This window comes from Lepeophtheirus salmonis, chromosome 14 (assembly GCF_016086655.4).
Source record: "Lepeophtheirus salmonis chromosome 14, UVic_Lsal_1.4, whole genome shotgun sequence".
In the NCBI taxonomy this organism is placed as follows: domain Eukaryota; kingdom Metazoa; phylum Arthropoda; class Copepoda; order Siphonostomatoida; family Caligidae; genus Lepeophtheirus; species Lepeophtheirus salmonis.
This window is the reverse complement of record NC_052144.2, coordinates 16511871-16539387: the sequence shown is the minus strand read 5'-3', so window position 1 is coordinate 16539387 and position 27517 is coordinate 16511871. Positions and strand designations below refer to the sequence as shown.

The following is a 27517-nucleotide window of genomic DNA, read 5'->3' as shown; positions in this document are numbered from 1 at the left end:
TAAATCGAAGCTAAGATGATGCCAAGACCGATCTCAAGTACTTATTTGTAGTAACAAATCTGACCAAAAAATTGTTTTTACTTTTTTATGTCTTATGAAAAATAAAGAAAATAATTTCTTCAAAGATTATTTTGTGCAAAATATAATATTTTAAAGTTATTATTTATGATTTTTATTGCAACATAAATAAGTGATCATGTGTTTATTTAGGTTAATAAAAATATTTTTTGCAAAAGTTGTATATGAACTATTTTAAATAGTACAAAAACCTTATCTTTATAACGTATTTAACCTGATTGTATTTTATACTTTTTTAACTTACAGATAACATTATGGGACATCAGCACTGCATGAGAAAAAATATCTTATTAGACTCTTTGAAAAAAGCTTTTTATAGGTAAGAACTTATTGCTAATATGTATGTTTCAATCCAAACATTAATTTATATATACATACCGAGGTAAAAATAAATATAGCTCATAGTAAATTTTATTATAATTTTATATATCCAAGATAAAATTAATTGTATTTAATTTCGATAGATTTTATGTGTGTGCAAACCCCTAAATTATAATGACAGGTTACATGATAAAAGATAACTAGAAATACCTTTTATGACATCCTAAGGCTTCTTGGGGGTAGGTTGTGCAATTAAGTAACAATATGACACACATCGGGACTATATGGTATTGGGACCTTACACTCAGGGTATTATAGCTCTGGCTACTTTGAGTATTAACAGAGTTATGAGAACAGTTTCTGAAAGGTTACTTGAGAATAATCCGAGATATTTAATAAAAACATATCTGGATCATTTCCCCAACCACTTTAGAATATAACATGCAGTATGTATTCTACAAAATACCATCCTCTAACCCAAAGTGGTTTTGCTATAAATTAGCTACAGGCTCTTAATTTAGAAATAATAATACCTCAACTCTACTAGAGAAATATTGAACCTTTTGTAAAATCGAAGTTGAGTGCTCTCACCATCTATTCTATAGCTGCCCTAAGGTGGTTTCCTTTGTAAGGCAGCATAAGGTTTTTAAAGTTTAACGCGTTTGGAGTTAACATCTCTGAGAGGTCCGGCTCATAATGATGGACCCGACCGTGTATGAAAAAATGAAGTTAGACTTCGTAATAACAGATTTGCTAATATAAACAGAGTACATAGTAGCTGCCCCACGCCTTCCTTGGTAAAAACATTTGAAATTTAAATTAAACATGATGAATCTTGTCTGACGATAAAAAATAATTAATTATCCTCAACTAAGTACCAAAGTGTTTAAAAGTTAGTACTGTAGCAATATGATACGTTTCTCTTCCTTTTTTTTTATTCCCTATACACACAGTGACATAAACAAATTGATATATATATATATATATATATGTATATGAATGCACTTGGGAATTGGAAATAAAGACAAGGTTCTTGAAGCAATATGAAATATTGCATTAAGTATCATATATTTATAAAAAACAGTTAAATAGATTCTGGAGATGCACAAATTGACTTTGACTCCGTGGGTCGAGCATTACTTTTATTAGTTTGTAATCAAGGCTTCAGAGACTGGCGCCGTATCACAGGGAAAAGATCATACTATTCAAAGAAAGATAATATCCAATTGGGCATGATCTTTCTTTACTTAATTGTAGCCTGACCAACATCTTTGGATCATTCGTCAATCATCCTCTACATAATGGTGTTGAAGTCCATGCGAAAATAAGAAGTTTATTTGATATTTACTCTCCATCATTTAAGTGAAAGAACTGATTTATAGACTATTATCAGAGTATTATTTCCAATTTTTGTCATAGATGTAGTTAAGTATAAAATAACTTTGATAGTAATATTTTATTAAATTAGTATTTATTTGATTTCTGTTATACATTTAAGCAAAAAAAGGTTTGATTTCTAACACTTTCAGTAAGTGGAATAGTTATAAAATATATTAAAAAAACTTAATGTAAACATAGTTAATAGAATATATAATTCTACAAATATATTTGGTTTAGTAAATTGGATAAAATATTACCTTATAATTATCATAAGGACTCGAAAATATACACCTGCTTCAAAAATCAGTATTAAAGCGTTCTTTTTTGTAACTAACCGTAGTACTCAGTAATTGTCGGAGTTATTTGCTATAGATGAACAGACAAACTGCGTTTATAATATAATTTGCTTAATTAATATAGAAGATAACACTCTAACAAATTCTCAGTGTAGTATTTTTTTGAGTAAACTTACACGTAGTTACTCAATACTTCGATGTTTTATCTTTAATAATGATAACAGCTAGATAAAATTAAAAAAAAAAAAACATTTTCAAGTTGCCAACAACAACAAAACTCACAAGCATAAAAAATTATTTGGATTTATAACCTAAAATATATATGCTTATTTTTTTCTTCTTTTAAATATGCAGCGCTAAGCTTGATCTATGAACCCCCTTTGTTAAAAATAGGTCTTCCTCAGAAATATATAAACACAAACAAACTTATCTTTAATAATATACAAGGTATGCGCCTATGAAATGAGACATTAAAAAAAAATTGAACATTTATTTTGAAAAAATGGTTACAAATTGAATTTTCAAAGTATGCGCCTTTGCTAGCCACATATTTTCCCCATCTTTCAGGCAATTATGGATGCCTTCCAAAAAAATTTTTCATCTTTGGCTGCAAACTAGCCATCGATCCATTTTTTGGCTTCAGCGTGTTAATCGAAGAGTAAATCATTAAGTGCGTGGCACATCGATGCAAACAGGTAATAATCGGAAGGCACCAGGTCTGGTGAGTAAGTTGCATGAGCAAGAGGTTCTCAGTTGTACGATTCAACAAGCTGGCGGGTGGCTATAGAGAAATGCGGTGGTACGTTGTCATCAAGGAAAATTACCTTGTGTTGTCTGGCTTCATATTTTTGACGTTTTTCGCGTATATCATGGTTCAAATCGGCCAATTTGGTACGACAGTTAACACCTAATTGTTATGCGAGCTGGTCTTCTGTTTGACCATCATTTTCATCGTGTAATGCTTGTAATTCGGAGTCTTTAAACTTTTTCGGTGGCTGGCCACGCATCAAATCACCAATTTGGATTTTTGTCATCACCAGAAGCACTGTTCTCTACTTAGATCATGTCCGCCGTAAGCTTCCACATGCATGTGATGCATTTGTTGGGCTTAAGAAACGTTCTTCTTCAATTGGTAACAAAAATAAATTATGTACGCACATCGTAGTTTGTAGGGACAAAATTAGACATTTTTACGAGCGAAAAATGTGTGTTGTTGAATGAAACTATGCAAACAATGAATAAAATATTGTTGACACATGTAGAAATAAGCATCCAAATCTTTGGACTGGTTTATAATGTCTAACTGGTGACACCTAGGCACCAATAGCCGAAAGTCTCATTTCATAGGCGCATACCTAGTAGATAAAGAACAAAATTTATGAACTTCGACTAATAATGTTATATAAAGTCAGTTATTGTAATACCACTATCCAAATTTGTTATTTTTTTCTTTCGAATCAATGCTCAAATGGGAATTCTATTCATTTTCTAAATACTATAATATTTCGATTTAAATGTAATGATTCTCTTGTAAAAAATAAAATTATAGTTGTATTATGAGATATACTCATTGTATGAACATATGTGGCCCGTCAACAAAAAAGCAAACTAGAATTATTTATCCCAAAGTTGAGCGTGGATTACATTTTTTTTCTTCAACGAATATTTTTCAATTTTAATAGAAATTATTCTTATTAACACTTTGAAAGCATCACAAATTGCACTTAAAATACACAAAAAATTTCACAAAAAAAAAAAATAATAATAGAAATATATGTAAGGCTCTTATAACAAATAAAGGTTCTGAATTATAATTATAGTTGTGGGTATCTTCACTCATCCCTCAAATTTAAATAATAAGACTATTATTCAAGAATTAGTCATCCACAGACAGACCAACATACTTTGCTTCATATGATATAGAATAATCATATTAATATAATTACCACACAGATATACATATTACAACGCTTTTCGTTAATTCAATAGTTTAATTACTAATTGGTAAATGTTCAATGATGAAATTAAAATACAATAGTTTCATTACTCGCAAAACAAATATAAATGGGTAAACAATATTTTTAAATAAATCCAATTATAATTAGATGGAAAATTGGGCTACAATTAAAAAAACGTTATGAAACATTTAAATTATAACTTGCACCTACTACAACATTTACAAAATACATGTATACAGCATCAAAAATATTGTGACCAATTATATTTTTTATATTTTTATAAACCCCCTGAACACTATAAAACACTATGAATATACAGATAGCAATTCCTTTATGGAAAAATAAATATCTCTTAGGGAAAAAAAGATTGATCATGTTATTTTTCTGAAAATAATCTACAAAAATCAAATCTTTCATAAAAAATTATATTTCAGCCCTTTTCATAAAGTTTCAAATGTGTCCTATTAAAAGTACATGTTTTCAATAAATACGACAATATCTTATTGTTACGATAATTGAAAAAGATGGAAACAAATCATAGCATGAAGTAACAATAAATCTATCCTACAAAAGTACTTAAATTAATTTTGATATTTGGTTCTAATGATCCAAACCGACTTGGATCCGAAAAAATGTTGATCCGTTCTATGTTTATCAAGTGGTTAGCAAAATGAATGAAAGGTGCCTAAAAATCTTTTATATATATGGCCTCTCTCATCCCCTGATCACAACGTGCTTGACTATTTCTGGACGAGCATCGTCGAAAGGGATTCCAATTCTACTCCTAACCCAAATTTGGATTTAATGAAAGAAGACATTAACCTTTCTTGAAATACGGTTCCTGAGAGAAGTATCAAGTAGGTAGTTTCAACCTTCGTATACAGACCTTTATCAACACCACGTGGAAAGGTTTTAACTTTTAATTAATAAAAAAGTTGTCAAATTTATGTCAATGTCATTTTAACATTTATGAAGTAAGAAATTTCCAAAAGCTCATTCATTTGATATTCTCATTCCTGCTTATAACCCAATTCAAGACACTCTTTAAGAATTAAATCCTATTGCTAAAGAAAATACATTTTTAAACCAGTAAAGCTATTCTTCATCTTTAATCTGCGAAACATAGTAAATTATGTATTTTAGAAATATAAAGATACCTATTTATTTTATTAAAAGTTTAAGTGCATCCAAAAAAAACTTTGTAAAACTCCTGAAAACGATACATTATTTGGCTTGGGGGCAAGAAATTTTTTTTTTTTGTAATAAATTAGTATTAACTCTTCCTATTAAAAGAATATTACAGCTTATATATAGGTAGTATTGTCCAAATGTGTATTACAAGTATGAACTATTCCTAGATTAGGGGAAAAAATAAATGCAGGTTCAGGTCGAATTAATATCAATATATAGATTTCGTACAGATCCAAGACACGTAAAAAAGAGTTTCTATCTAAAAAATGATGAAATAATTAAAAACAATGAGTTATTAAATAATATATTTCCATTAATAAAGGGTTTCATGTGAAGAGTACTTATTGAATTATGTGAAAAAGGGTATTTTATTTTTAGCTTATCTATAGTCAAGTATGTTTTTGTAGTAATATTGTGACTAGTATGAGCCTGCCCGTTCCACATACGCATAATGAAAGTGTGATGTGATGTTTGTTTTGAAATGTATCGATGTTTGTACCCCCATGCAATATAGAAAGATGATGTTGTATTAAGTAATCAAGAAGAAATATTACCAAAGTAATATGTCAAATTACTTAAACAATGTCACTATTTGGCTCGATTGAGCAGATTAAATTATCATAAGTGTTCATTTGAATTGCAACAATCCAAGACGAATTAACTGGTTAATGCAATCTCCCCTTCCCTTCTAATTTTTAATAGTAGAGTGTAGAACAAAAAATGTTGCTAGGCAGAAAAGTAGGAGGAGGGGAAGGAGGAAGATTCAAAAATATATTTTTGTATAACGCATTTGTACACAAAATGCTGATGGTCAAATAAGTAATTTTCTTCGTAACTTATGTTTATTCCAGAACAATAATTAAAAAACACAAGAATGCAAAAAGAAAAAAAAATTGGTAGCCTCCTGGGTTTGATAAAAAAAAGTTTATGTTCGTCAGACTACTGCTAAACAAGTATTGTGTACGGGGATACTCCCACAGTTATGCATGTTTTGAAGAAAACCCAACAAATTGCACATATAATAAATAATCGAAACAATCAACAGATAACTAAGTAACATTCCTCTCATTATGTAGCTAAACCAAATTTATGATTAATAATTTTTTTGTTGATGTTTTTTTAAATTACAAAAAGCAAGTTTATTATAATAACCTTTGTAAATTAAGCCCTGTTCAACCCCATGTCAATAAACTAACCTATTCCTAACTTGCCTAAAGTAAATATTGCTTAATACATACACCAACTACTTTAAAATCACTTAACCTCCAAATAAATTTAGTATTATGCGTAATATCCAATGCTTCTATAGAATGATTATGGGCCATAGGTACTTCAAAATATTATCTGAGTAATATGTCAAATTACTTATATTATGTCACTATTTGGCTTTATTGAACATATTATATTATCATAAGAGTTCATTTGAATTGTAGCAATCCAAGACGAATTAAGTGCTTTCCTTTTAATTTTTAATAGTAGAATAAATAATACAAACTGTTGCTAGGCAGAAAAAAAACGGGGGAGGAGGAGGAAAATTCAAATTTTATGTTTGTATATATAAGATAAGAAATAATAAAATGAGTAATAAATGTATTTAGTTCTAAACAAATCCCAAGTTAGTTTAAGGTTAATTTATTTATTGTATGATATTGGGATGATAACTTGGGTTGGGTTTATTTTAGTATCAGAAGGGAGGGGGGATGTACAATTACGTACTTCATTACACCATTAAGCCCAAACTTATAATTTTTTTCAGTTTTTTATTTAAATTCGTGTATATAGTATTAAATCCTTCCCAATATGCGTAATTGCAAAATAAATAAAGAAAAAAAAAAATTGTGCTAGAACACAACTCGTATATCTATCATTTTGGGTTTTGAATAAATGCAATGAATAGCACCAGAAATTAAGTAATATGGATATGTTGTTATGATTTTCTGTTTTGTTTCATAAATATATAAAAAAGAACAAGGTTGATAATTATTATTATTATTAAAAATGGGCATTAACAATATTACAAATATTCTAAATATAAAAAAAAAGAGATTTTTTTGTGTGTAATAGTCTTGAGAACATTTGTGATATAAAAGCATCTTGTATTTTGTAAACATAAATATAGTAAAGCTATTACGCAACTTGCGGCTACGTCAAAATGAATGATCAAATTTTTGATGAGCTATATTATCGAATCGTTCATGTTCACTAGAAGTTATCAATATTGATCTAAGTCTACCCACATATTTTGGTTTTTGCCATACTTTGTCAGTATTTCTTTAGCAACTTGACGTTTAAATGATAATAAGACGCTATTGTAACCTCCTTCTCTTCCTAATATCCAAGATTTAATAATACATATATAAATCAAAAGTCTAGTTATTGGAAAATACAATTTTTTCCCACGAATGTTATGGACTATATACAGGGAGCGGGGAAATATTTTTCTACAAATAACATCACAAAATATACATTTTTTAACTTTTTTATTGAAAATCAAAACTATGACGAGCATATAGGTATATAGCCATTCATTCGATATAATCACCGTTGGCATCAATAACGGCCTCTGAACCGGCCGCATTGTCCATGTTGCCGAATACCTCCTTGATGGAGTCAATCAGGCTGGCCTTGGTGCTATAGGGATGTCTGTTGGTATGTTTCTCGACATAGCCCCAGACAAAATAGTCCAAAGGATTAAGGTCGGGGGAGTTAGGAGGCCACAAATCCTTGGTTACGACGTCATAACAGTTCTCGGTTAATCACTGCATGGAGATTTTGGACACATGACAGGGTGCTGAGTCCTGTTGCCACACCCAGGGCCTGTCTCCGGCCTTCATGGACCTGGTAGGGTAATCCTCAACCATCTTTTTTACCTTGTCGACAAAGTCGGTGTCCCTGACCTTCCTGTCGGCGCCCTCCTCCTTGGGTGCCCTCTTTATGGTGGCATCAACATCCGAGGTGTCCTCTAGCTTCTTACGGATACACTGAACAGTCCGTAAAATCACTCTTAAGGTTGAAGCAATCGTTGAATTGGAGATTTCACCTCCATTATTAATCAATGCCATGACTACGGCGGACCTCGAAAGCTCCTCGTTCCACTTATAGGTCTTTATCTCCTCATATGATGACGGCATGATGCTAACTGAACTACGTCAGCTGATGAAAATAGCTTTCCTATTTGGTAACCGGTTTTTTATTTGATAATGTCGTCTTCAAGTTATCAAGGTTTAAAGTAGGCGAAAATTTGATCCCCGCTCCCTGTATATATATAAAGTCCATTTTATCCTATCCTCTCATTTTCAAGTTGTATAGATAGATTGCACTAGCAATGAGAATTTTCCTTCTCCTTGGAAGAGGACCTTGGACAATATTTGTTTCCATATATTAGTCTAAGGTGCATTTTATGAAGGCTATCCTAAACTTCATGAAATTTATGGCTTAAAAATCTGTGGGTTGCTCTTCGTCAAAGTGTGAAGCTTGACGTAGCATCATGTTTATCTTCTATGCTTATAAATAAAAGATAAATTTTTTTTTAATAAAAACTTTGGTAATTGATCATTTATTAATTAAACTTACTTTTACAATGATATTTGGAAAGTTTTGTGAAGTATATAAGTTTATAAGTTTATAAACTTATTTTAGGGTACATTTTGTCGAACAAGGTTAAACGAAACAACATTAATGACTTGCCACATTTACGATTGTAATGTTTAGAATTGCAAAAGAAGTATAAAATATATTTTTGGTGGAATTTCAATTTGTCCAAAATTAATATGTTAGGAAAATAAGTGTATTTACAAAACATTATAGTTGCTTTGATTTCAAAATGATAGCTATTTTATGAAGATAAATGTGAATAATATTTATTTGTCGTAAACGGAATTTACAAATATTTTTGTAAAAGGAATGTATATTATTAAATTGTAAACTGTATAAAGATATACTTTCTTTTCAAGGAATCTCTGTTGAAAGAAAGCGTCATAAGTATGATTTTTGACAATAAAAAAATATATGTTATTCTTACAATTTACGTAATGAGATCAAAGAAAAAAAAATGTGACAAAAGGAAATAAAAGTAATTGAAAGTTTTTAAAACAACTTTTCTAAACGATTGAAAGTAGTTCATTTGAATATGATAGTAACAATTATGTTGACAACATGGATTGTTCGTTGTTTTTGTAAATTTATTTATTTCTGCATAAAGTATATAACTAATTGTAAATTCTAAGGATGTATTCCTTTGGGGAAAAAATTAGTTGCAGATCTAAAATGTGTTTTTTATTTATTTTCAATAGCTGTCATAATTATTATTTCATTCTTGAGGAGATGATATTGAGGATTTAAGTAACTACAAGGGAGTGGGTTCATGAATGACTGGGATCAACTTTGATCATAGGCTGGGTAGACATAATATTCTGTCGTTTTTAGACACACAGTAAAATGGAGTATTGTAATCGGAGCCATTCTTTCATATATCCTTACTTGTTAAGGTATTTTGTGTTTTTTTTTACTATTTTTTATAACTGTAAATTAACTGTTATTTGTAAATAAGTATATTTATAAACTGTAGGCTGTATAAGATCCCAGATTAAATAAGTTTGGTTGACAACTTATTATTTCACTATTTTTCTATCATCTACCATAATTGGTTTCCTTAACATACATATGTACCTTTATTTTTAAATTAAATCGAATATTACATGAAATACAATTACATATATTTTTCTAAAATTAAAATATAAAGGATATGTAAATCGAATGAAAAGAAAAAAATTTATATAAATAGTCTGTTCATAACTATAAAAATATATTAGATTACATATAGTAAATAAATACTGTCATTATTTAGATTGAAAATGCTATAAAAAGTGAACTAAAGTAATAAAAATCGATTTTAAACGACTATATGATGCAAATAAAATATTTATTATTATTGTAAAATATAATAGAGATGCATATACCATATGTTTAATTATAATGTGTTATAATATAGAAGATATAAGGAGCAGAGACAACTCTTTTGTTGTTTAAAATGGGGGAGGGGGTACAAATTTGTATATGCTGAAAATCCTTTGTTTCTCAATTCCTAACATGAATACTTTCCTGGATTTTTTCCCATTCCCAATAAGATTATTTTTCAAAGATTATCCCATTACAAGATATTACAGGTTTGGAGCTTTTTTCAAATTTGTGTCTCGTCTATTGTTCGAGAAAAATATTTTTTTTTCATATCATAATTCCGAGTAAATATGAATTAAGTATTTACTGTAGCATAGAATGAAATAGTTTTTGCTTTTAAAAATATATATCCTTTGAACTTGAGGCTTAACTTTAATTTTAATGGAAATAAACAATAAAAATTGAACGAGCCAATGAGGAATTTGTGCATTGATTCTACTTTTTTATTGTGGTCATTACTTTTCATATTTATAATATTCTACTTTCCTCTTTTGAGTAATACACAATTATTATTTAAAAAAAAAAATTTTTTTTAAAAGTAGAGTTTAAAAAAAAACCAAAAAAGTAACACAGTTTTAAAAAGGATAGTTGTCGGTGTCTTTTTCTGTATATTTGTTTAAACATTTTGTACCTTTTTAAAAATTTTATACAATCAAGTTTATATTTTAATTTTTTACATGGTCACTCCCTTTTTACCCGTACGTCGGCTCACATCTCTGTCACCTGTCTTTTATTCCTTTTGCCCCGTTGGGTTGCCTACGAGCCTGGATTAATATATTCATTACAATATTTATGAAAGGTCACATCAATAGCTATTACCAAAATTATACTAAAGACAACAATTACAACTCCTTTTTTGTTTCTTGATTGAAATGTTGTATCGCTGATTTGTGTACCAGAAGAAACATAATAATTTCATTTATAACCCAAACATTCTTTTTTTGTAGCCTACTGATTATTTTTTTGCAAAATATATAAAAATTATATATGTATATTCATAATATAACTTATAAATGGAGTACAATCAACATTTATTGATCATTTGAATATATATATATTTTTTAAATAAAGGTTGAAAGCCATATTTTTGATAATTTTTCATAATAAAAAAATGTTAAAATATTAGTTATTAGCATATCGATATGGAAAAAAAATTACATTTATTCAAGATTTATTCCTTTTGGTTCAAATACTGGATGCTGGTCAAAATGTAATACAACTTATCTATATATGCCAACTTATTTTTATATAATATCAGACAAGCATAAATACAATTTTAAATCTTTAGACTACAATTTTATCAAATTTAAATATAATTATGCTTCTTACTCACTACTTTCAATTTTATAAAATATTTTTTTATGTTTTATATATATCTATGTAGATCTCTTCTTCTTTGAAATCGATAATAGGATTTTAACTAACTTAATCATAATCATTTCTTCTGAAATATTTTTAGCTAATGCATTTTAAAGGTATTTACATGAATATTGATTGTCATAGTACGTATATTTATGACTTGTCGCATAAAATAAAAATTGATATGGATGGTTCTTACTTAAAATTGATCTTATAAAAAAACTATAAAGCATAATGAAAAACAACATGTTCGTTGTAGAAATCGATTAGGTAGGCTTTTTCTGCAATAGGGAGTTCCATTTTTTATTAACTACAATATGTATGTACACGGTTAAATATCGATCTAAATATTTGCTCAAAATATTTATATATATATTATATGTAAAGACTTGTTGAGTTTTAAATGAAACCACCAACTCTGACCATGACGTTGGTTGCCGTTCGACTGAATTAAGATGATGTAATATCAATTTAAATATGGGTAAGTCTAATACATATTTAATTAATAAGACCAGGTTGTCGTATTAAAAACTAGTGATGGGACGGATAATCGGAATCGGGAATTGTGTTTTTTTTTTCTGGAATCGGAATTGGAAACAGTATCGCGAAAATAATTTTTATTTTACGTTTCCAATTCTTATGTATTATTATTTATTAATGGTATTGAACTATTAATAACTTTTCTAAATTATGAAAAAAATTTATTAAATATATCTTCCAAGATAGAAAAAACGACCATGAGAGTTTGTTACTTGATTTTTATAATTTTATAAATATTTTAATAAAATAATTTATGATAAAAAATGCTCGAAAACTGATAGGAAACAAATTGAACAAAAACTAAACGCGAACAATCAATCATAAATAACTGCGAAATAACAAATTGGGTTCACTTGTATAGAGTTAAAACCTTAAAAATTGTGATTCTATCAAATCGAACAAATATTCAATCAATGTGTTTGATAATACGGAAAGGTTTTTTTTTTTTTTTTTTTTTTTGTCATGAATAAAATAATTTTTGTGTGACCTCTAGTGGTTTGTTGTTGTAGAATTAGATATATTATGTTATTTGAGGAAAGTTTACAAAAATTGGAAAAATTCTCAAAATAACAGCTTAACAGAATTCCATCCAGAATTAGTGTATTTTATAACCCTCTTAAATAAATAGTTTAAAAAGTAAACTCCGGTTTACTTCATTTCGTTCCGCCTTCGTCACATATAATCCCGTACTTATTTCGTAAGAACAAAAAATATAACTTAATCGAACAAAATAAATTGTTGTGTTTCGTCTTCACCTAGTAAACCAGATTTAAAAAAAAAAACACATTTATTGACGAAATTAACAATGAGTTGAAGAATACAAAGAAATAAAATCCCCACTCATTTTTAAGAGATAAAAAATATCCTACTTTGATTTTGTGTTGACTAGCCTTTCTGTTTTATATGTCTTTCTAAATTACTCTTTTCTTTGAGATTTTAGAACATTAAATCTGACAATAGTATAAATCTACCTCCATAACCTAAGTAACATTTAAAATAATCAAATTTATGAATAAAGTTTACATTACCTAAGTATACTCGTATACTTTAAGTTATTATTTTCATATAATTTAACTTATACAAGGTACATGTACTTACTTTTAAGCATCTTTCTCAATATCCATCTTGAGGTTCTCATGAGAATACAATCTTTGAAATAATAAAATTGATTATTTTTGTATTTGGTAAGAGGCAAAATATTATTAAGGACTTTTGAAAATTAATATTCTATATAAAATACTTGGATGATAAAGAGACTAATGTAAAAAAAGTTCATCAAATTATTTAGGCTATTCCTCGAAAGTTGTTTTTACAGAGCAAGGTCGTAACTTTCATCCATTAGTTTTATAAATGTAATAACATATCCAGGAAAAAAACTTAAGAGAGGTACCAATCAATGCAAGATAAATAAAGTTATAGAGTTTTGAAAAAGTTAGGTTATATCAACTCAACTTTTACTATATGACAATAAACAGTTTAATTTTTCTCAATTATTCTTTTTTGTGTCATAAAGTGAACATTTGAGTTTAGTTAAATTCAATTAAGATGATAAAAACTAGACTTTGAATAAAAACAAGGTACATTATTGATTTCCAAGGACCAGTTTTTTTCTACAAAAATCTTCGATTACATTTGTTTATCACTTAATCAAGTGTTTACATATTTTAATAAATTCATAATATTTTCTTTTGTTCTAAATCTTCAATTACTATATGACAAAATGTTTATATAGAAATTATATTTGGTATTTAAAAATCTAAGTTTATTTACATTTATAGCTATTTTCAAAAAAAATAATAAAAAGTGTTAGAACTTCAATTAAAGAGAGCGTTAGGGCATTTATTGGAATAAAACTATCAGAGTATCCGTTAAAGTATAGGCTAATAGTAAAATAATGAGAGGTATGCATTAGCGAATAAATGCATAGTTAAATTCCATATGATGGTAGTTGCGGCGATGGCGAAAAGAATAAATATAAAAAAGGATTATAATCTGTATAATTCAAAAGATATTATGCGTGTCTGTTCTTCATAAGTGCCCACACCGTTGAACTTAGGAGGCTAAAATTTTGCATGGGCCCTCTTTTGAACCTGGTCAAGCTAAGACGCGGATGTCGATTTTTTTGGAGATCATATAAGGGGGGCTTATATTATACCCGAAAAACAATAACCGTTTTTTTGCAGCTTAAGGAGACTAGATAGGGGGTTAAGTTATAAATCAAAAAGTGATTGGCGTTTCAAAAAACAACTGAAATTAAAGAGAGACAAACAAAAAGACGGATGAATTATAATTTAATTTTACAATTATTGACTAACTTTTTTTAAATACTAAAACGATGATAGTATTATTATAACTTTGTCGTAAAACATTATTTAATATTTAAACAATGTCTAACCATGGAATTCTAAATACTTGGAATAAAGGCGGCATTTTTCCTTTTCCCATATGAGTCAACTTTTATTTTATGTATACAATAATAAATAAGAGTAATATAGGGGCTAAATATATTGTGTTTAACGTTTCAAAAAAAGTGAATATACAAATGTCAGCAAAGATTGGTATTCCTCATATTTTTTAATACAAATAATAATATTAACAATTATTATAATAAATAACTCAGAACAAAAATAATAAATGTAACAATTATTATAATAAATAACTCAGAAAAAAAATAATAAATATAACGAAATATTTAAGCCCTTGCTGACGATAATTTTTTACATTTTCTTTTACTCATTAATTCTTTTGGAATTTGTTGGCCGCTTTGCAATATTAATTATTAATTTCTTTAGTATAATTTTTGGGAAAAATATTGAACATTTTCCCCGAAAAAGATTTGAAAACATCTTGAGACAAATGACCATTGAAACATTTACTTGTTAGTAAGCTAGAAAAACTAGAATCTTTAACTAAAACGTAACATATTTCACTAAAGAGAAATCCAGGATTATTATTTTCCATTAGAATATAATTTACTTCATTATTATTTGATATCTGATTAAAAATTCTCCTAGCCTATTGTCCCATGGTAAAAGTAAGATCGGATGGAGTGTATAGTCCGCTTCGATTGACCAAATCAAGAAAATTAGATCTTCTTTTGTTCAGTTCATCCTTAGTTGAACTTTCAACTAATATAGTAGGAGTATCCTTCGAAGAAACTAGCATCGGACAGCAGCTATCACATTTCAAATTTTTTTGAAAGAGATCTAGATAAATCCAGATATATAAAAAATGAGAGCTTCATCACTATCTTCTTCTTCTGTACTGACTTCACAGTCTTAAAGAAAATTAAGGGTACTATCTAAATCCTTGGAATACTAATTTTGAGCTTCAAATGATACATCTTTATCATTGCCAATTTGCTTGATTTGATTCATATTGAAAGAATCAAATCGGGCAAGAGATAGAATTCGTATCTTTTTTTCAGCTTCAAAAATCTGACGTACTGAAAGAAAGTAATTAGAACCCGATAACTGCCTATGCCAGCTAAATCTTGCTTCAAGAAAATCACTTTAGAATTGTCCAAGAAGAACATATTTAAAACTACATCATTCTTGAATTAAATATAAAGTTATTCCAATAAGTGACTTAGTTGAGAGCTCAAGAGCTGCAAATGTTTCCGATGTTAATCCCATCTGTGATCTTTGCGTTACATTTTCCACTGAGTTAACCACGCCAAAAAATTCTTTAAAAACTCATAACTATCATGGTTTAAAGTTAATGGTGCCTTAGAAGAATTACATTTACGGTTGCCAGCACTTGGTGCCCTGCTATTTACAATATTCCAATATTTTCTAATTAAAGTTAAGAAGTTTTTGGTGTCTGACCATTCAGGATTATTTAACAAGTAATAATTCAATGCTCCAATATAGAATCCGCAAGTAGAACATTTGTTTTTTCAAGTGAAGATGGGAACAAAGCATTAACTTTGTTTCTTTCATTTTGTATAATTCGATGGGATGATAGAAATTCGGAAATAATATTTCGAGGTCCATAAATTTTGGACATTTTAATTTCTTTCTTCTTTGAAAGCAGTTAAGTATGTTTTTAAAGTTATGAATGCTATTATAAATAAGGAATATTGGCTTTTCTTGAGATACTGGGTTTCGAATTGATTTGTTCCAAATGTTGTTATTCAACTTAGGAAAAACACATAAAAGTAGTCTAAACTAAACAAAATGATTTGAAAATCTTTTTTTTTTCTTTTTTAGTTCCAATAACACCTATTTATTTTTAAGAAAGATACAAAGTTATAGCAATATATGTCAATGGTAAATATCATGTTCATTACATTATCCATATTCCAATCTGGAAAAAATAAACCAAAAAAAAAACAAACATTTCAATCAAAAAATATGAAAAGTTCCAAAAATTTTAATCAATGCCCATACATAGAGTGAAATTTAAATACATAATACAAGTTATAATTGAAAAAAACTAATTTGGCGCGTGTAAGATATAATTTCCATCTTCTTTTTCCTTTTCTTCCCTCATCCCCCCCCCCCTCCACATACAGCAGATCCTCTAAAATTTATTAATTTGTTTAAATCGACCCTTCATATGGTTAAAAAACTTTCATTCGGCGCTTTTGGTTTTGGTTTGTAGTTAGTAAAAGATAATTATGTTAATTATAAAGTCAGATTTTTAAATATACGTTTGAAAAAAATAGTTATTTAATGATAATTTCATATTCGCTTATCTCTCATGAGACACATGTAAAACATAAACAAATACTGTATAAATATGAAGTATTTTGACAAAATAAAAAGAGATTAACTTTTTGATACCTCTGTTATTTGTAGTTTCATTAGATGGAATTAGTTTTTTCTTAATATCGATTTGTATCTATTAAATTTAATCATTCTGTGTTATAATTTTTGAAAATATAAATTTCGCCATCTGGACTTTGTCGTAAAATATTTTTTATGTTGATTATTTTGTTAAGTATGTGAACACTACGTCCTGACCAAATTATTAATTTTAACTATCCCAAAACGGATCATGCTCCCTCAGTAGAGGGTGGAATCATTTTAGCACCCACCTATTTAATTTGTTCAAATATATACACAGACAGATCAAAATTTATTCTTTTGATGCATTGCATCAATATCTTAACAGATTAAGATCTAACATTATTATTTTGTGGGCCAACGTAGTTTTAAAATTTGGTAAGATCATTTTTGATACTGCAGTCTACAAAAGGCTGGATGGTTACCACGGTCATTTATTGTTATTTATGAAAAAGAAATTCAGAATATTGTTCATAAAATCTTTTTAAAATTTGGCATTAAATTTTTTTTTTTCAAACATACAAATTTGTTCTGCACAAAAGAGTTGAATCATTTTTATTACCAGCATACCACAATGGGAGGTGCTATACCACCACCGTCGTTCTAGTGTTAACTTTATGTTAAGGGGAGGCATAGAAAAAAAAACATATTTAAGGGAGGATTAGAAAAAAAAAACATATTTAACTCCCAAATATGCATTCTAATTAAAATTCAATTTAAATTTATTAATTCTGAGCTCTATTAACGGAAACATACTAATTAACAATACTAAAAATAAATTAACTGATTCAGAAGTATCTATATCAAAAAAAAATTTTTTTTTTTTTTTGTATATTTATCTGTATGTCTGTTAATTTATCAAGTGAGGAATCATTTTTAAAAACTAGTTTGTGTAGCTAAAGCTCATATCTAATCTAATCTAAAGGAAACACATTATCTTTATTAATAAAACAAAGTTTATATATATGGATGTTTGAATTTGTAGTCATTTTGAGTGTATCCAAGGAATGTGTAGATACTTAATCTAAGAAACATTTAGGTATTGAGTAACTACGAGTGAGTGTGCTTATGAAAAATGGAAAGGAACCTTGAGTATTCGTAGGGGGAGTTTGCTCTATATTAATTAAATATGTTTGTCTGTTCGTCGACCCCTAATAATTATGGCCAATTTGGGATACTACTGCTAGTATTATATTAAAATGTAATTTAGAGTAGATAAAATTGATCAAACGTCTTGGCTATATACCACTTAAGTTAGTTCAAGACATTGGCTAGTGTAAGTTTTATATTTGGTTGTTACAAATTCCGTGATTTATATATTTGGATCGAAAAAAGTAATAGTTAATTTTTACTCGCTTGAATGGAGAACTTGAGTTCCTAAATTTTCTAATGGTCTTAAAATAGTAGAAGACAATTATGTATACTGAAAAAATGTAAATATAATATAGAAAATTATATAAATGTAAAAATGCAATTGTGTTAAATTTACAAATATAGTAGAAAAGGTATTTTTTATTTATAAATAGTTAAAATAGTGCAAGAAATATAATGTGATTATATTTGTGTGACATTGAGGATCAGCTCAATGTCATAAACTTTCGGCTAAAATTGTAAATTTTTCAACATTTACTGACGTTTTACTTTAAGCACAAGAAAATGATTAAAATGTTACAACTAAGAAAAAAAAAGAAGAGTGTTTTGTAGACAATGTACCTTCTAGTAAAGTATATATACAAAAACTACCAAACCAGTAAAATGTATTTATGCCTACCGACATAGTTGGTAATGGAACACAATATATTTAGACAAAATGGGATATTTCGAATTTTTACCATTAAATATTAATTAAACTCAAAAATGTTTTGCATAGAGAAATTTTATTCGGTATAAAGAGAAAAAAATGGATGAGTTAGACAAATGAAAGAAAAACATGAATTGTTCTGGCCACCCTAATACAATGACGTTAGTATTATTATTTTTTTTAAATTATAATGTTAGTAAATAGCAGTACTGCTTATAATTATTTTGAAAATAAAAACATAGCCTGATCAATCTTTATATAAATGATGATGTCTTAAAAGCAATATTTATAGTTAATATAATATACTATACTCAATCGAATGGTTTTAATTCAACTATGGCAACGTACTCTCATTTTTAATCTTTCTCTGATGCATTTACAAGATTGGAAGAGAACTATAAAAAGGATACAAATAAATTATAATTAGTTAATAACCACAAAATTCATAAATCGGTTATCGCTTTTACTTTATTGTAAAAAAAGCACAACAGTAATTAATCATTTTTTATCATATTTATTACTTTAACCCTACGTTAGTGAGCATTCATTTTATAACGCGGTTAGTGCGGAAAAATACAAATACTAAAAATAAAAAACCTATTTAAGTACATGATGAACTAAAAAAATAATTTTAAAATTTGTATCATTTTGTAGCTGTTCCAACAATTTTGCAGCCGTAAATATCAATTAAACTGCTAGAAATACTTAAAAAATTTAAGACATTGAGAAAAAATGGATCCTTATTTAAAAATATTTTTAACAAAATGAGTTTCAACAAGATATAATTTGTTATTCTTATAGTAAAAACAATAAATTTATATTTTGATAAAAATTTAAACGAAATACTCTAATTTATGCAAAACATAGCAATCAAATTAGTACAAATCAGTTTTTGAAGATGTTGCGAATATTGTATGAGATAATAACCACAATTTTATATATAATTTTGTAGCTACTGTTGTACATCTCACTTCTCAAATTTAAGAGAAAAAAAATCAAGAAATCAAAAGGAAAAACAAAGGAATAACGTTTAAGCAAAATAGTTCATTAAATTCAATAAGCTTGGATTTATTTCGTTAACTCCATAGCCAAACAGTCTCGTACTAAGAAGATATTCCAGTATTTGAGTACATTACATCTCCCTGACGTATTAGCTGTAATTAATACTCGCTTGGGCAATGTCCTGCCTAATGTATTGCCAAAAACTCAAACATTATTTCTGTTCAAATCTCAATATTTAACCTCTCATCCTTCAAGAGGAGTCGTGGTATTAGTCAAGGAATGGTTAAATCAAATTCTAGTATACGCAGACCCAAGGGGTAATTTTGTAATTATCGACATAGATTTCATAGGAGCTCGAACTAGATTTTTTGCCATCTATGTCCAAATGGGGACTCTGGAGCCTTTTTGAGTGAAATTATAAACAGGTGGATGCCAGGAGAGCTCTTAACATCATAAGGAATCCAAAAAGGGGTGCGTTCAATTACGGCGTCTTTAGAAATTGATTATATGTTAGCTTTTCTAATCATTGCTAAAAATATGATGGATTTCAAAGTGATCTCTTCGTATCTATCGGATCATTCCCCCATCCTAGCCAAATTTGTATCAGGTTGCCCGATAATTTTTTTTTTTGGAAACTGAATGTCCTAGTAAATGAGAAAAAAGGCTTTGCTGTATCTTTTATAGATTTTGAAAAAGCGTTTGACTCGGTTTATCATAGTTAAGTACTTCGCAACTAATCAGAGATACATGTCCTCCCCGGTTCTTCCATATGATTGCCAATGTCCTTCGTCGAGCTCCCTGCAAAATAGAGATAGAAGGGTACTCCTCCTGGTTACATAATACAAGAGGCTATAGACTAGGAGATTGTTTGTTCCCTTCCTTATTCTTACTGGTGGCCAAAAGCCTAATGATAATGAATGAGTAATGACCAAATTAAAGGTCCCAGTTATCTAAACAAATCATTGTGGTATGCCAACGACCTCACACTTATCCTTGAGGATACTCCAGGTAGCTTCACCTTCTAATTACAACATTGCAAACACTTGATAAATTTAAAGATGAATCATGCCTAAGAGTGAATCGCGACAAAACGGAGGTCCTTACGTCTGAGAAGGAAGTATTCTGAACTAGTATTCCACATCTGAAGGTTTTGCAATTCTCCTCTCTTTTAGGCTTAAAAATTGACGTCTCAGTTGGAGATTCTGTTATAGAAAGAAACGAGGTACAACTCATTACAAAATTTAAAATTTTTTATTCATCCCTCTAGCTCATTATTCTTGATAAAGTCAAGGTTTGGAATACATTTATTATTCCAAAGGTTATACATCTGGTGAGATTCATTCCATATAACGAAGGCGCATATCTAAAAATAGATCGTATTCGTGATGACTTCTTCTGGAGTAAAATAAGAACGTACATATCAAAATACAGAATTTAGGCCTTCATTCACGATTGGGGGCTAGGATGCTTTAACACTGAATCCCTATGTAAATCCTTAAAATACTCGTGATTTTTAAGGCTGGTGAAAAGCAAAGACCTTTGGTTCTCTAAGGATTAAAAAATTTCTTCAAAGTGGACAAAATATCAACTGAACTAAAGAAATCATATGGGATCATTAGAACTCACAAAAACAATTAAGACTTTGGACTCTTTTTGGGCTTACATGGTGTGCTCATGGAATTTTGTTTTCCCGCCCGTCCTTCCTATATTAGGTCCATACGAGCCCCTAAATTATAATGTAAGAATACATAGGGATAAAGAACTATATATATATCAGATCAACTTACCTCATTCGGACAACTAAAGGGTAGGAAACCCTCCTTGACTTCCCACAACTTCTAGGTGAGAGTTGTTGCAATTAAGCAACGTCGTAACACACATTGGGACTACCTGAAATTGGGGCCCTACACACCGGGTATTATTGTTCTGTGGACATTGATCATCAGCAGTCAGGAGATTATTTTCTGGAAGAGTCATGGAGAATAACCCGTCATAATTAATAAAAAAAAGTCTGGATTATTTAGGTATCTCCCCCGACCACCTTATTCTAGATAATACAGGATGCATTCTTCAAAATCCCTTCACAGACTCAAAACAAAAGTGGTTTCGCTATAAATTAGCTACAGGGTCCTTATTAACAAATAATAAGACAACGAACCCACTCGAGAAATATTGTACATTTTGTAAAATCGAAGTAAAGTCATCTTGTCTTCTATTCAATAGTTGCCCTAGGGTGGCTCTATTTCGAAAGTCATGAGAAGGTTTACTGTTGAGTGATTTTGGAATGATGATTTCGGAGAGTGACTGGCTCATAATGATGCCCCGGCACTGGAAGAAAATAGGAAGTTGAAGTGCATCATAACAGACTTCCTACTATTAATTTATGAACATAAACAGAGAAGTAGCTGTCCCATACCACTTTTAGTAAACACATTAGAAAATTATATTAGCATGATGACCCTTCTTTGATGCACATATCTTGTTATACATATAATCTAATTAATTTTATAATATTTATTTTACACACACGCTCTAGTAAGATATGTCAAGGTTATAAAGAACTTTCTCTGGCCCAATTGTTTGAATATTATAATAAACTTTATTTAGCCAGTTGTTTACGGTTCCCTTAATATTCAAAAATCATTCGTAGTGAACCCTTGAAATTTGTAACCCAATAATTTGAAAAAGTAATAAATCCATAATTAATAATTATTACTACATGTATTTTTTTTTAATTAAAAAGAAGAAATAGATCCTCAGTCTTTAATCTTTTACATGCGAATCAGACGCAAAAGCCGTCCGATGGAGAAGTTGTGCTAAAGATGATATGATAATAATATTATGATAAGGATCAAAATTTGTCTTACTAAATAATTAATATTATGATTAAGTCGAAACTAAAAATAATAACTGATTATTTGAAAAGATGTCTCCTAAAACATTGATTTAGTAAATTTAAAAAGTATTTTTTTCTAAACAAATAGATTTCCATTAAATAAAAATATCAAAAGATATATTTTATGTATGTCTTTTTTTATAAGACATCATTACTATAACCCTTTCGTATTACATTTTGAGAAACACTAATTTGAATTCCACCATCAAGAAGATATTTTAATATTTGGATTGTTTTTAAAGGAATGAAAACAAAAACTAAACAGGGCATGAACGAAATCAATTTTAGGGTTCGTTTAGAACGCCTTCATTCACGTTTCAAATTGCATCATAGTTGAAGGCAATGCTATATTTGAGGCTCATAATGCATATGTTTACTAGGAAAAATGAACAAATTTCCCATAAATCTTCATGAAATTCTATTAACTGGTTTTATGGAATAAAAGATCAATTTGCTATGTTATTGATTAATAGTGATATTTGAGTCAAATCAAAGTAATTTGTGTTGAAAAAACGTATGAAGGTGCTAGATTTGTACACTTAATTTTGTTTTGTATAGATTTCGGACTATTAAAGTAAGATACAGTAAGTAAAAAATATTAGATCCATTCAAATATAACAGTTAATTTTTTGCTTACACTACGTATATACGAATTTATAGTAAGGTAATAACTTATATTTAATACATTTTTGTATAAAATAATTCTAGACATTGGAGATAAATATTTTTGATAGATAGTAAAGTTTTATATCCTTTTTTTTTGTTGGTCCAATTTTAACATCCGAATACAAGGAAAACGTTCTCCGTTTGCCTTGATATTAATAAAAAAAGTTTTTAATTGTATAAAACCTGGTTACTTAGGCCCCCTCAAAATAGCCGACATTAATAATGCTGATTTAATTTTGTCAAACCATATATGAAAAAAAAAGTTACTAATTTATCGTTATCAATCTAGATGGGGAATATTTATTTCGCGATATCCATTGTTCGTCATCTTTAGCGTCCTTATTATTGCACTGCTTTCAAGTATTGGATTTCTAAGATTAAGGTAAATATTAATATTTTTGTTTTAGTAAAATATTATTTAAAAATATACAAATATACTTTGTACAATATCTTTAATCTTTTAATGCACAGAGTAAAATATGATTATGCAGATAATTATGTTGGTTTTTATGCGTGTAGTTAAATTTTAGTATAATAAGTACAAACAAGAACTTGTGTTGATTATGAAAGAAATTTCATTATTTTGTGGACAAACATATACAGGTATGTACTTATAACAGTTTAAAAAAATTTTATTCATCAATTTATGTATGTAATCCCCATTAAAAAAATATTTTTCTCTGTTAATAAATGAATAAGAGTTTTTCATGTAATGTGCTTTTACATGTTATATACTATATTGGTCACTCAGGTATTTCCATGAGTAACAATTAATTTGCAAACAACGTAATAATCCTAATTAAACTATATGACGGAAAAACAAAGAAAATGTGTGTCATTCCACACCAAAACGTTTAAAAATGTCCAAAATAATGTTAAACATACTTTAGAATTTGATCCCAAAAAATGTGAATAATTCAAATTGAAATGTAGCAAAGCGATTATCCATAAAAACTTTTAGATTATTGTTTTTTTAAGTATTTTTCAAATATAGAATATAATATTTAACTGACTTTTTTCCTTGAAATATATATAAATTTATCATCAAACCTCCATAATTTAAAAATAACAATAACTCTACCCCTATAAATGATATGTTGAAATTATTAATAATTTTCAAAAGGGAAAGAGATCCATTAACACTACGTGCATCTTGGGCATTAAGACACTTTTCAATTATAATTTCAATAGCATATTTTTCAATAACAAATAGGTAGAGGCCTAGACAGTGATGATCTCCAGGCTAGAGTGACAATGCTTTTCGAAAAGAAAATAGTTTAGTCGAAAAAATGGTTTTTAATTGTGCAAAAAATATTTAAGAAAGGTTTCAACATTTTTGAAAAAAATTTAGAGGTAGCTCATCGCCCCTAAAGCTTTGAAAATTTAAAACCAAGCATTTTCTTGAATACTGTCAATATACTTCAAATTAAAGTTTTTTTTTGTAAGAACAATAAATTGACCTTTTTAAATTTACAATAAAATTTATTTTATAATTATTTCAACAAAAATAATACTTAAATGATCAAAATAACGTCAATTGAAGTTGATTGAAATTTAGTTTCTTTTTTTATTTCTTTAGCATATCACAACCCAACTATTGAGATGTATCAAATAAATTATGAGTGAGTTTTAAATTGAACAACGAGTACATACATACATACATATTTAGTAAAAAAAAAAGTAATGTGGTTTGACACTATAAGTGTTCTACCTGAAAAATTACTAGGCAAAAAGCTTCTGCCATTTGTATGAAGGCACCATATAATGGAATTAGTTAATGGAACTGTTTTCCAAGATTTTATGGGTGCCACATAGTCCCCAGATATTCCTTTGATGAGCATGGAACTACAGATAAAGAGGGTACCAGTCTTTTGGAAGGCATACGAGATAGTACTATTGAATTTTCAAAAGAGAATCTTAAAAAATATATTGAAGAGACAAAAATAGAACTAAATATATTAATTATATTTCTTGGCAATGCCCCTGAGTATGGAGTTAAGTTCATATCGCCTGGTACAATGCACGATATCTCTTGATTTTCAAAAGTGATATATTGTCTCAAGATTTGGATATTTAGATTAGAATTCAAATTGACTACAAAGAAGAACGAGGATTACGTGATGTTTGTGTTTTCATTGTAAGGGTATGTATCAAAACTTGGGTCAATGTATCTCAGGCCTCCAATTCTCTTTGAACGATCTCAGTCTAATGATTGTTTATTGAATATTCTTCAATTAATAGATATATTTACAAATCTGCGTCTTGCAAATTTTTCAAACGTTTATGTTATTTGTCGGAGGAACTCGTTCGCCTTGCTTTCTTCGATGATAGGGTAAGTTTAACTAAAAAAAGGAAAAATGCTTAGTTCAATGATTTTATACAAAAAATCGTTTTTATAATAAAATTTGTCACGAAAAGTAAAAAAAAAAAAAAAAAATCAGGAAATTTTTAAGCAGCCTGATAGTTTTTTTAGAAGTTGATCCAAGTACTTTGGAATGGTAGGGAAGACTACATGGAGGCATCAGAAAAAAGTTTTTCTTTCTAAGTCTACAATCATCTTGCTAAAAGAGGCGCTCATCACAAAATATAGTGGGTTAATAACAAATGACGAGTCACAACTTCAATGTCTTCTACAAGTCATAAGAAGACCATCGAAGGATCTACCCCAACACGAGAAATACTTAAAAAAGTCATTAGCATTTGTCTAAAACTTACAATAAGAAATTATTTACATCTATCATATTATAACAAAATATAAATATACTGATTACAAAATAAATTTACTTAAAAAAGGAAATAATTTGAAGAAATAAATCTTGTGTCTAAATATGTAACTATAAATAAAGTAAGTACTTGTTCATTTATTATCCAAATGATTTGTAGGTACCATCTTCGACTAGTGTGACCTAGATTTTAATTACTGGATTTATATGTTAAAATTGAATAAAAATATATTTTATTGTAAATTTAGAAAGCTCGATTTATTGTTCTTACAAAAAAACTTTAATTTGAAGTATATGGACAGTATTCAAGGAAATACTCAGTTTTTTCATTAAAAATGTAAATTTTCATTTTTTAGGACCGTTGAAATACTTCTTAAAAAAATTTCAAAACTATTGAAACTTTTCTTAAGTGTTTTTTGTACAATGAGGAACCATTTTTTAATTTAACCTATATATGTACTTTTCAAAAAAATAAAAAAATAAATGATTTTATTGTCGCCCTACTTAATGCAGAGTGTAAAGGCTGCACTCTTCGCTCATGCCTTCCCTGTGCTCATTGAAGGAGGCCTTTAGGGCAGTTATCTTGAGGTAGCAGATACAGCAAATCCTTGATTATAAATTCGGCCAGAACGAAAAGACTTCCTTTTATAGAGTACTTGACGTCGATACTTTGAGACCCCCAAGTCTCTTGCAATAAATGTCATTCACTTCTGCAGATTGGCTTAGATTTCCTCTTTCTTGGCTCTCATATAATCTTTTTTCAGACCACTACAGCCATTTTTGATTCTGACAACGTTTTTTCATGCTCACTACAGGAAAGCCCCTTTTTGGGAGTGACGTGCAATGCAGGAAAACAAACATACACTCAGTAGTTCTAAAGCTGTTTGAAGCTTTTAAATTGGTTTGCACAACATGGAGTTGAAAGAATTAATAGGAGTCCCATTTTTCCATGCAACACCCCATAGATGCTAATATATAATTAATAACTTCCCCCTACTAAAAAAAACCATTGAATATATCGATGTACCTAAACAAGAGGTTATTACGGCAATTATTATTTTTTCATCAGGTACATAAAGTGCATTGAAGTATGTGAGCAAATGCATCACTCAATGGTTTCTTTATAAAGTAATTCCTCATTAGTGGATAATGGATTACATTATGATATATTTGGTTTCATATCGGATACAATATATACATATTGGTTCATAACTTAAATGTATAAAAAAACTATTCAATACAATAAGATTTGTACAAATATAATATGTCAACTGAACCATAAGTAAATGATATTTAATTTAGTTTTGATGTATTTTATCCTATCGAAAGGATTGGCAAATTTTTAAGAGTTATGAAGTTTCAAATACTTCTGTTTAATTATAAATATAAAACATTACTCAATAAGTCCACGGTCTGACGCGTGTATGGCAACATTGATGACGGGGTACACTGTTTGTCTACACGTCATACCTTCTTTTTCCATCTCAAAATTGTGTAATGTTCAAGCGAAAAGGTGAAATTCAATTATTATAAAATTACTTGCTAAGTGAAGAGATACCA

The 27517-nt window shown here is 28.6% G+C and overlaps 1 protein-coding gene across 4 annotated transcripts in view; it reads left to right on the top strand.

The window, feature by feature from the left end:
- The window catches only part of LOC121129210 (patched domain-containing protein 3), a 185443-nt gene that overhangs the window by 5818 nt on the left and 152108 nt on the right, over nucleotides 1–27517 (top strand). For all 4 annotated transcript variants that reach the window (XR_005868367.2, XM_040724912.2, XM_040724913.2 and 1 more), the window contains exons 2-3: nucleotides 325–397; nucleotides 23524–23616. Coding sequence is in view for 3 of the 4 variants with exons in the window: in XM_040724912.2 (XP_040580846.1) it covers nucleotides 333–397; nucleotides 23524–23616 (158 nt within the window). In the remaining variant the exon portion in view is untranslated. The remainder of the gene's footprint in view (nucleotides 1–324; nucleotides 398–23523; nucleotides 23617–27517) is intronic.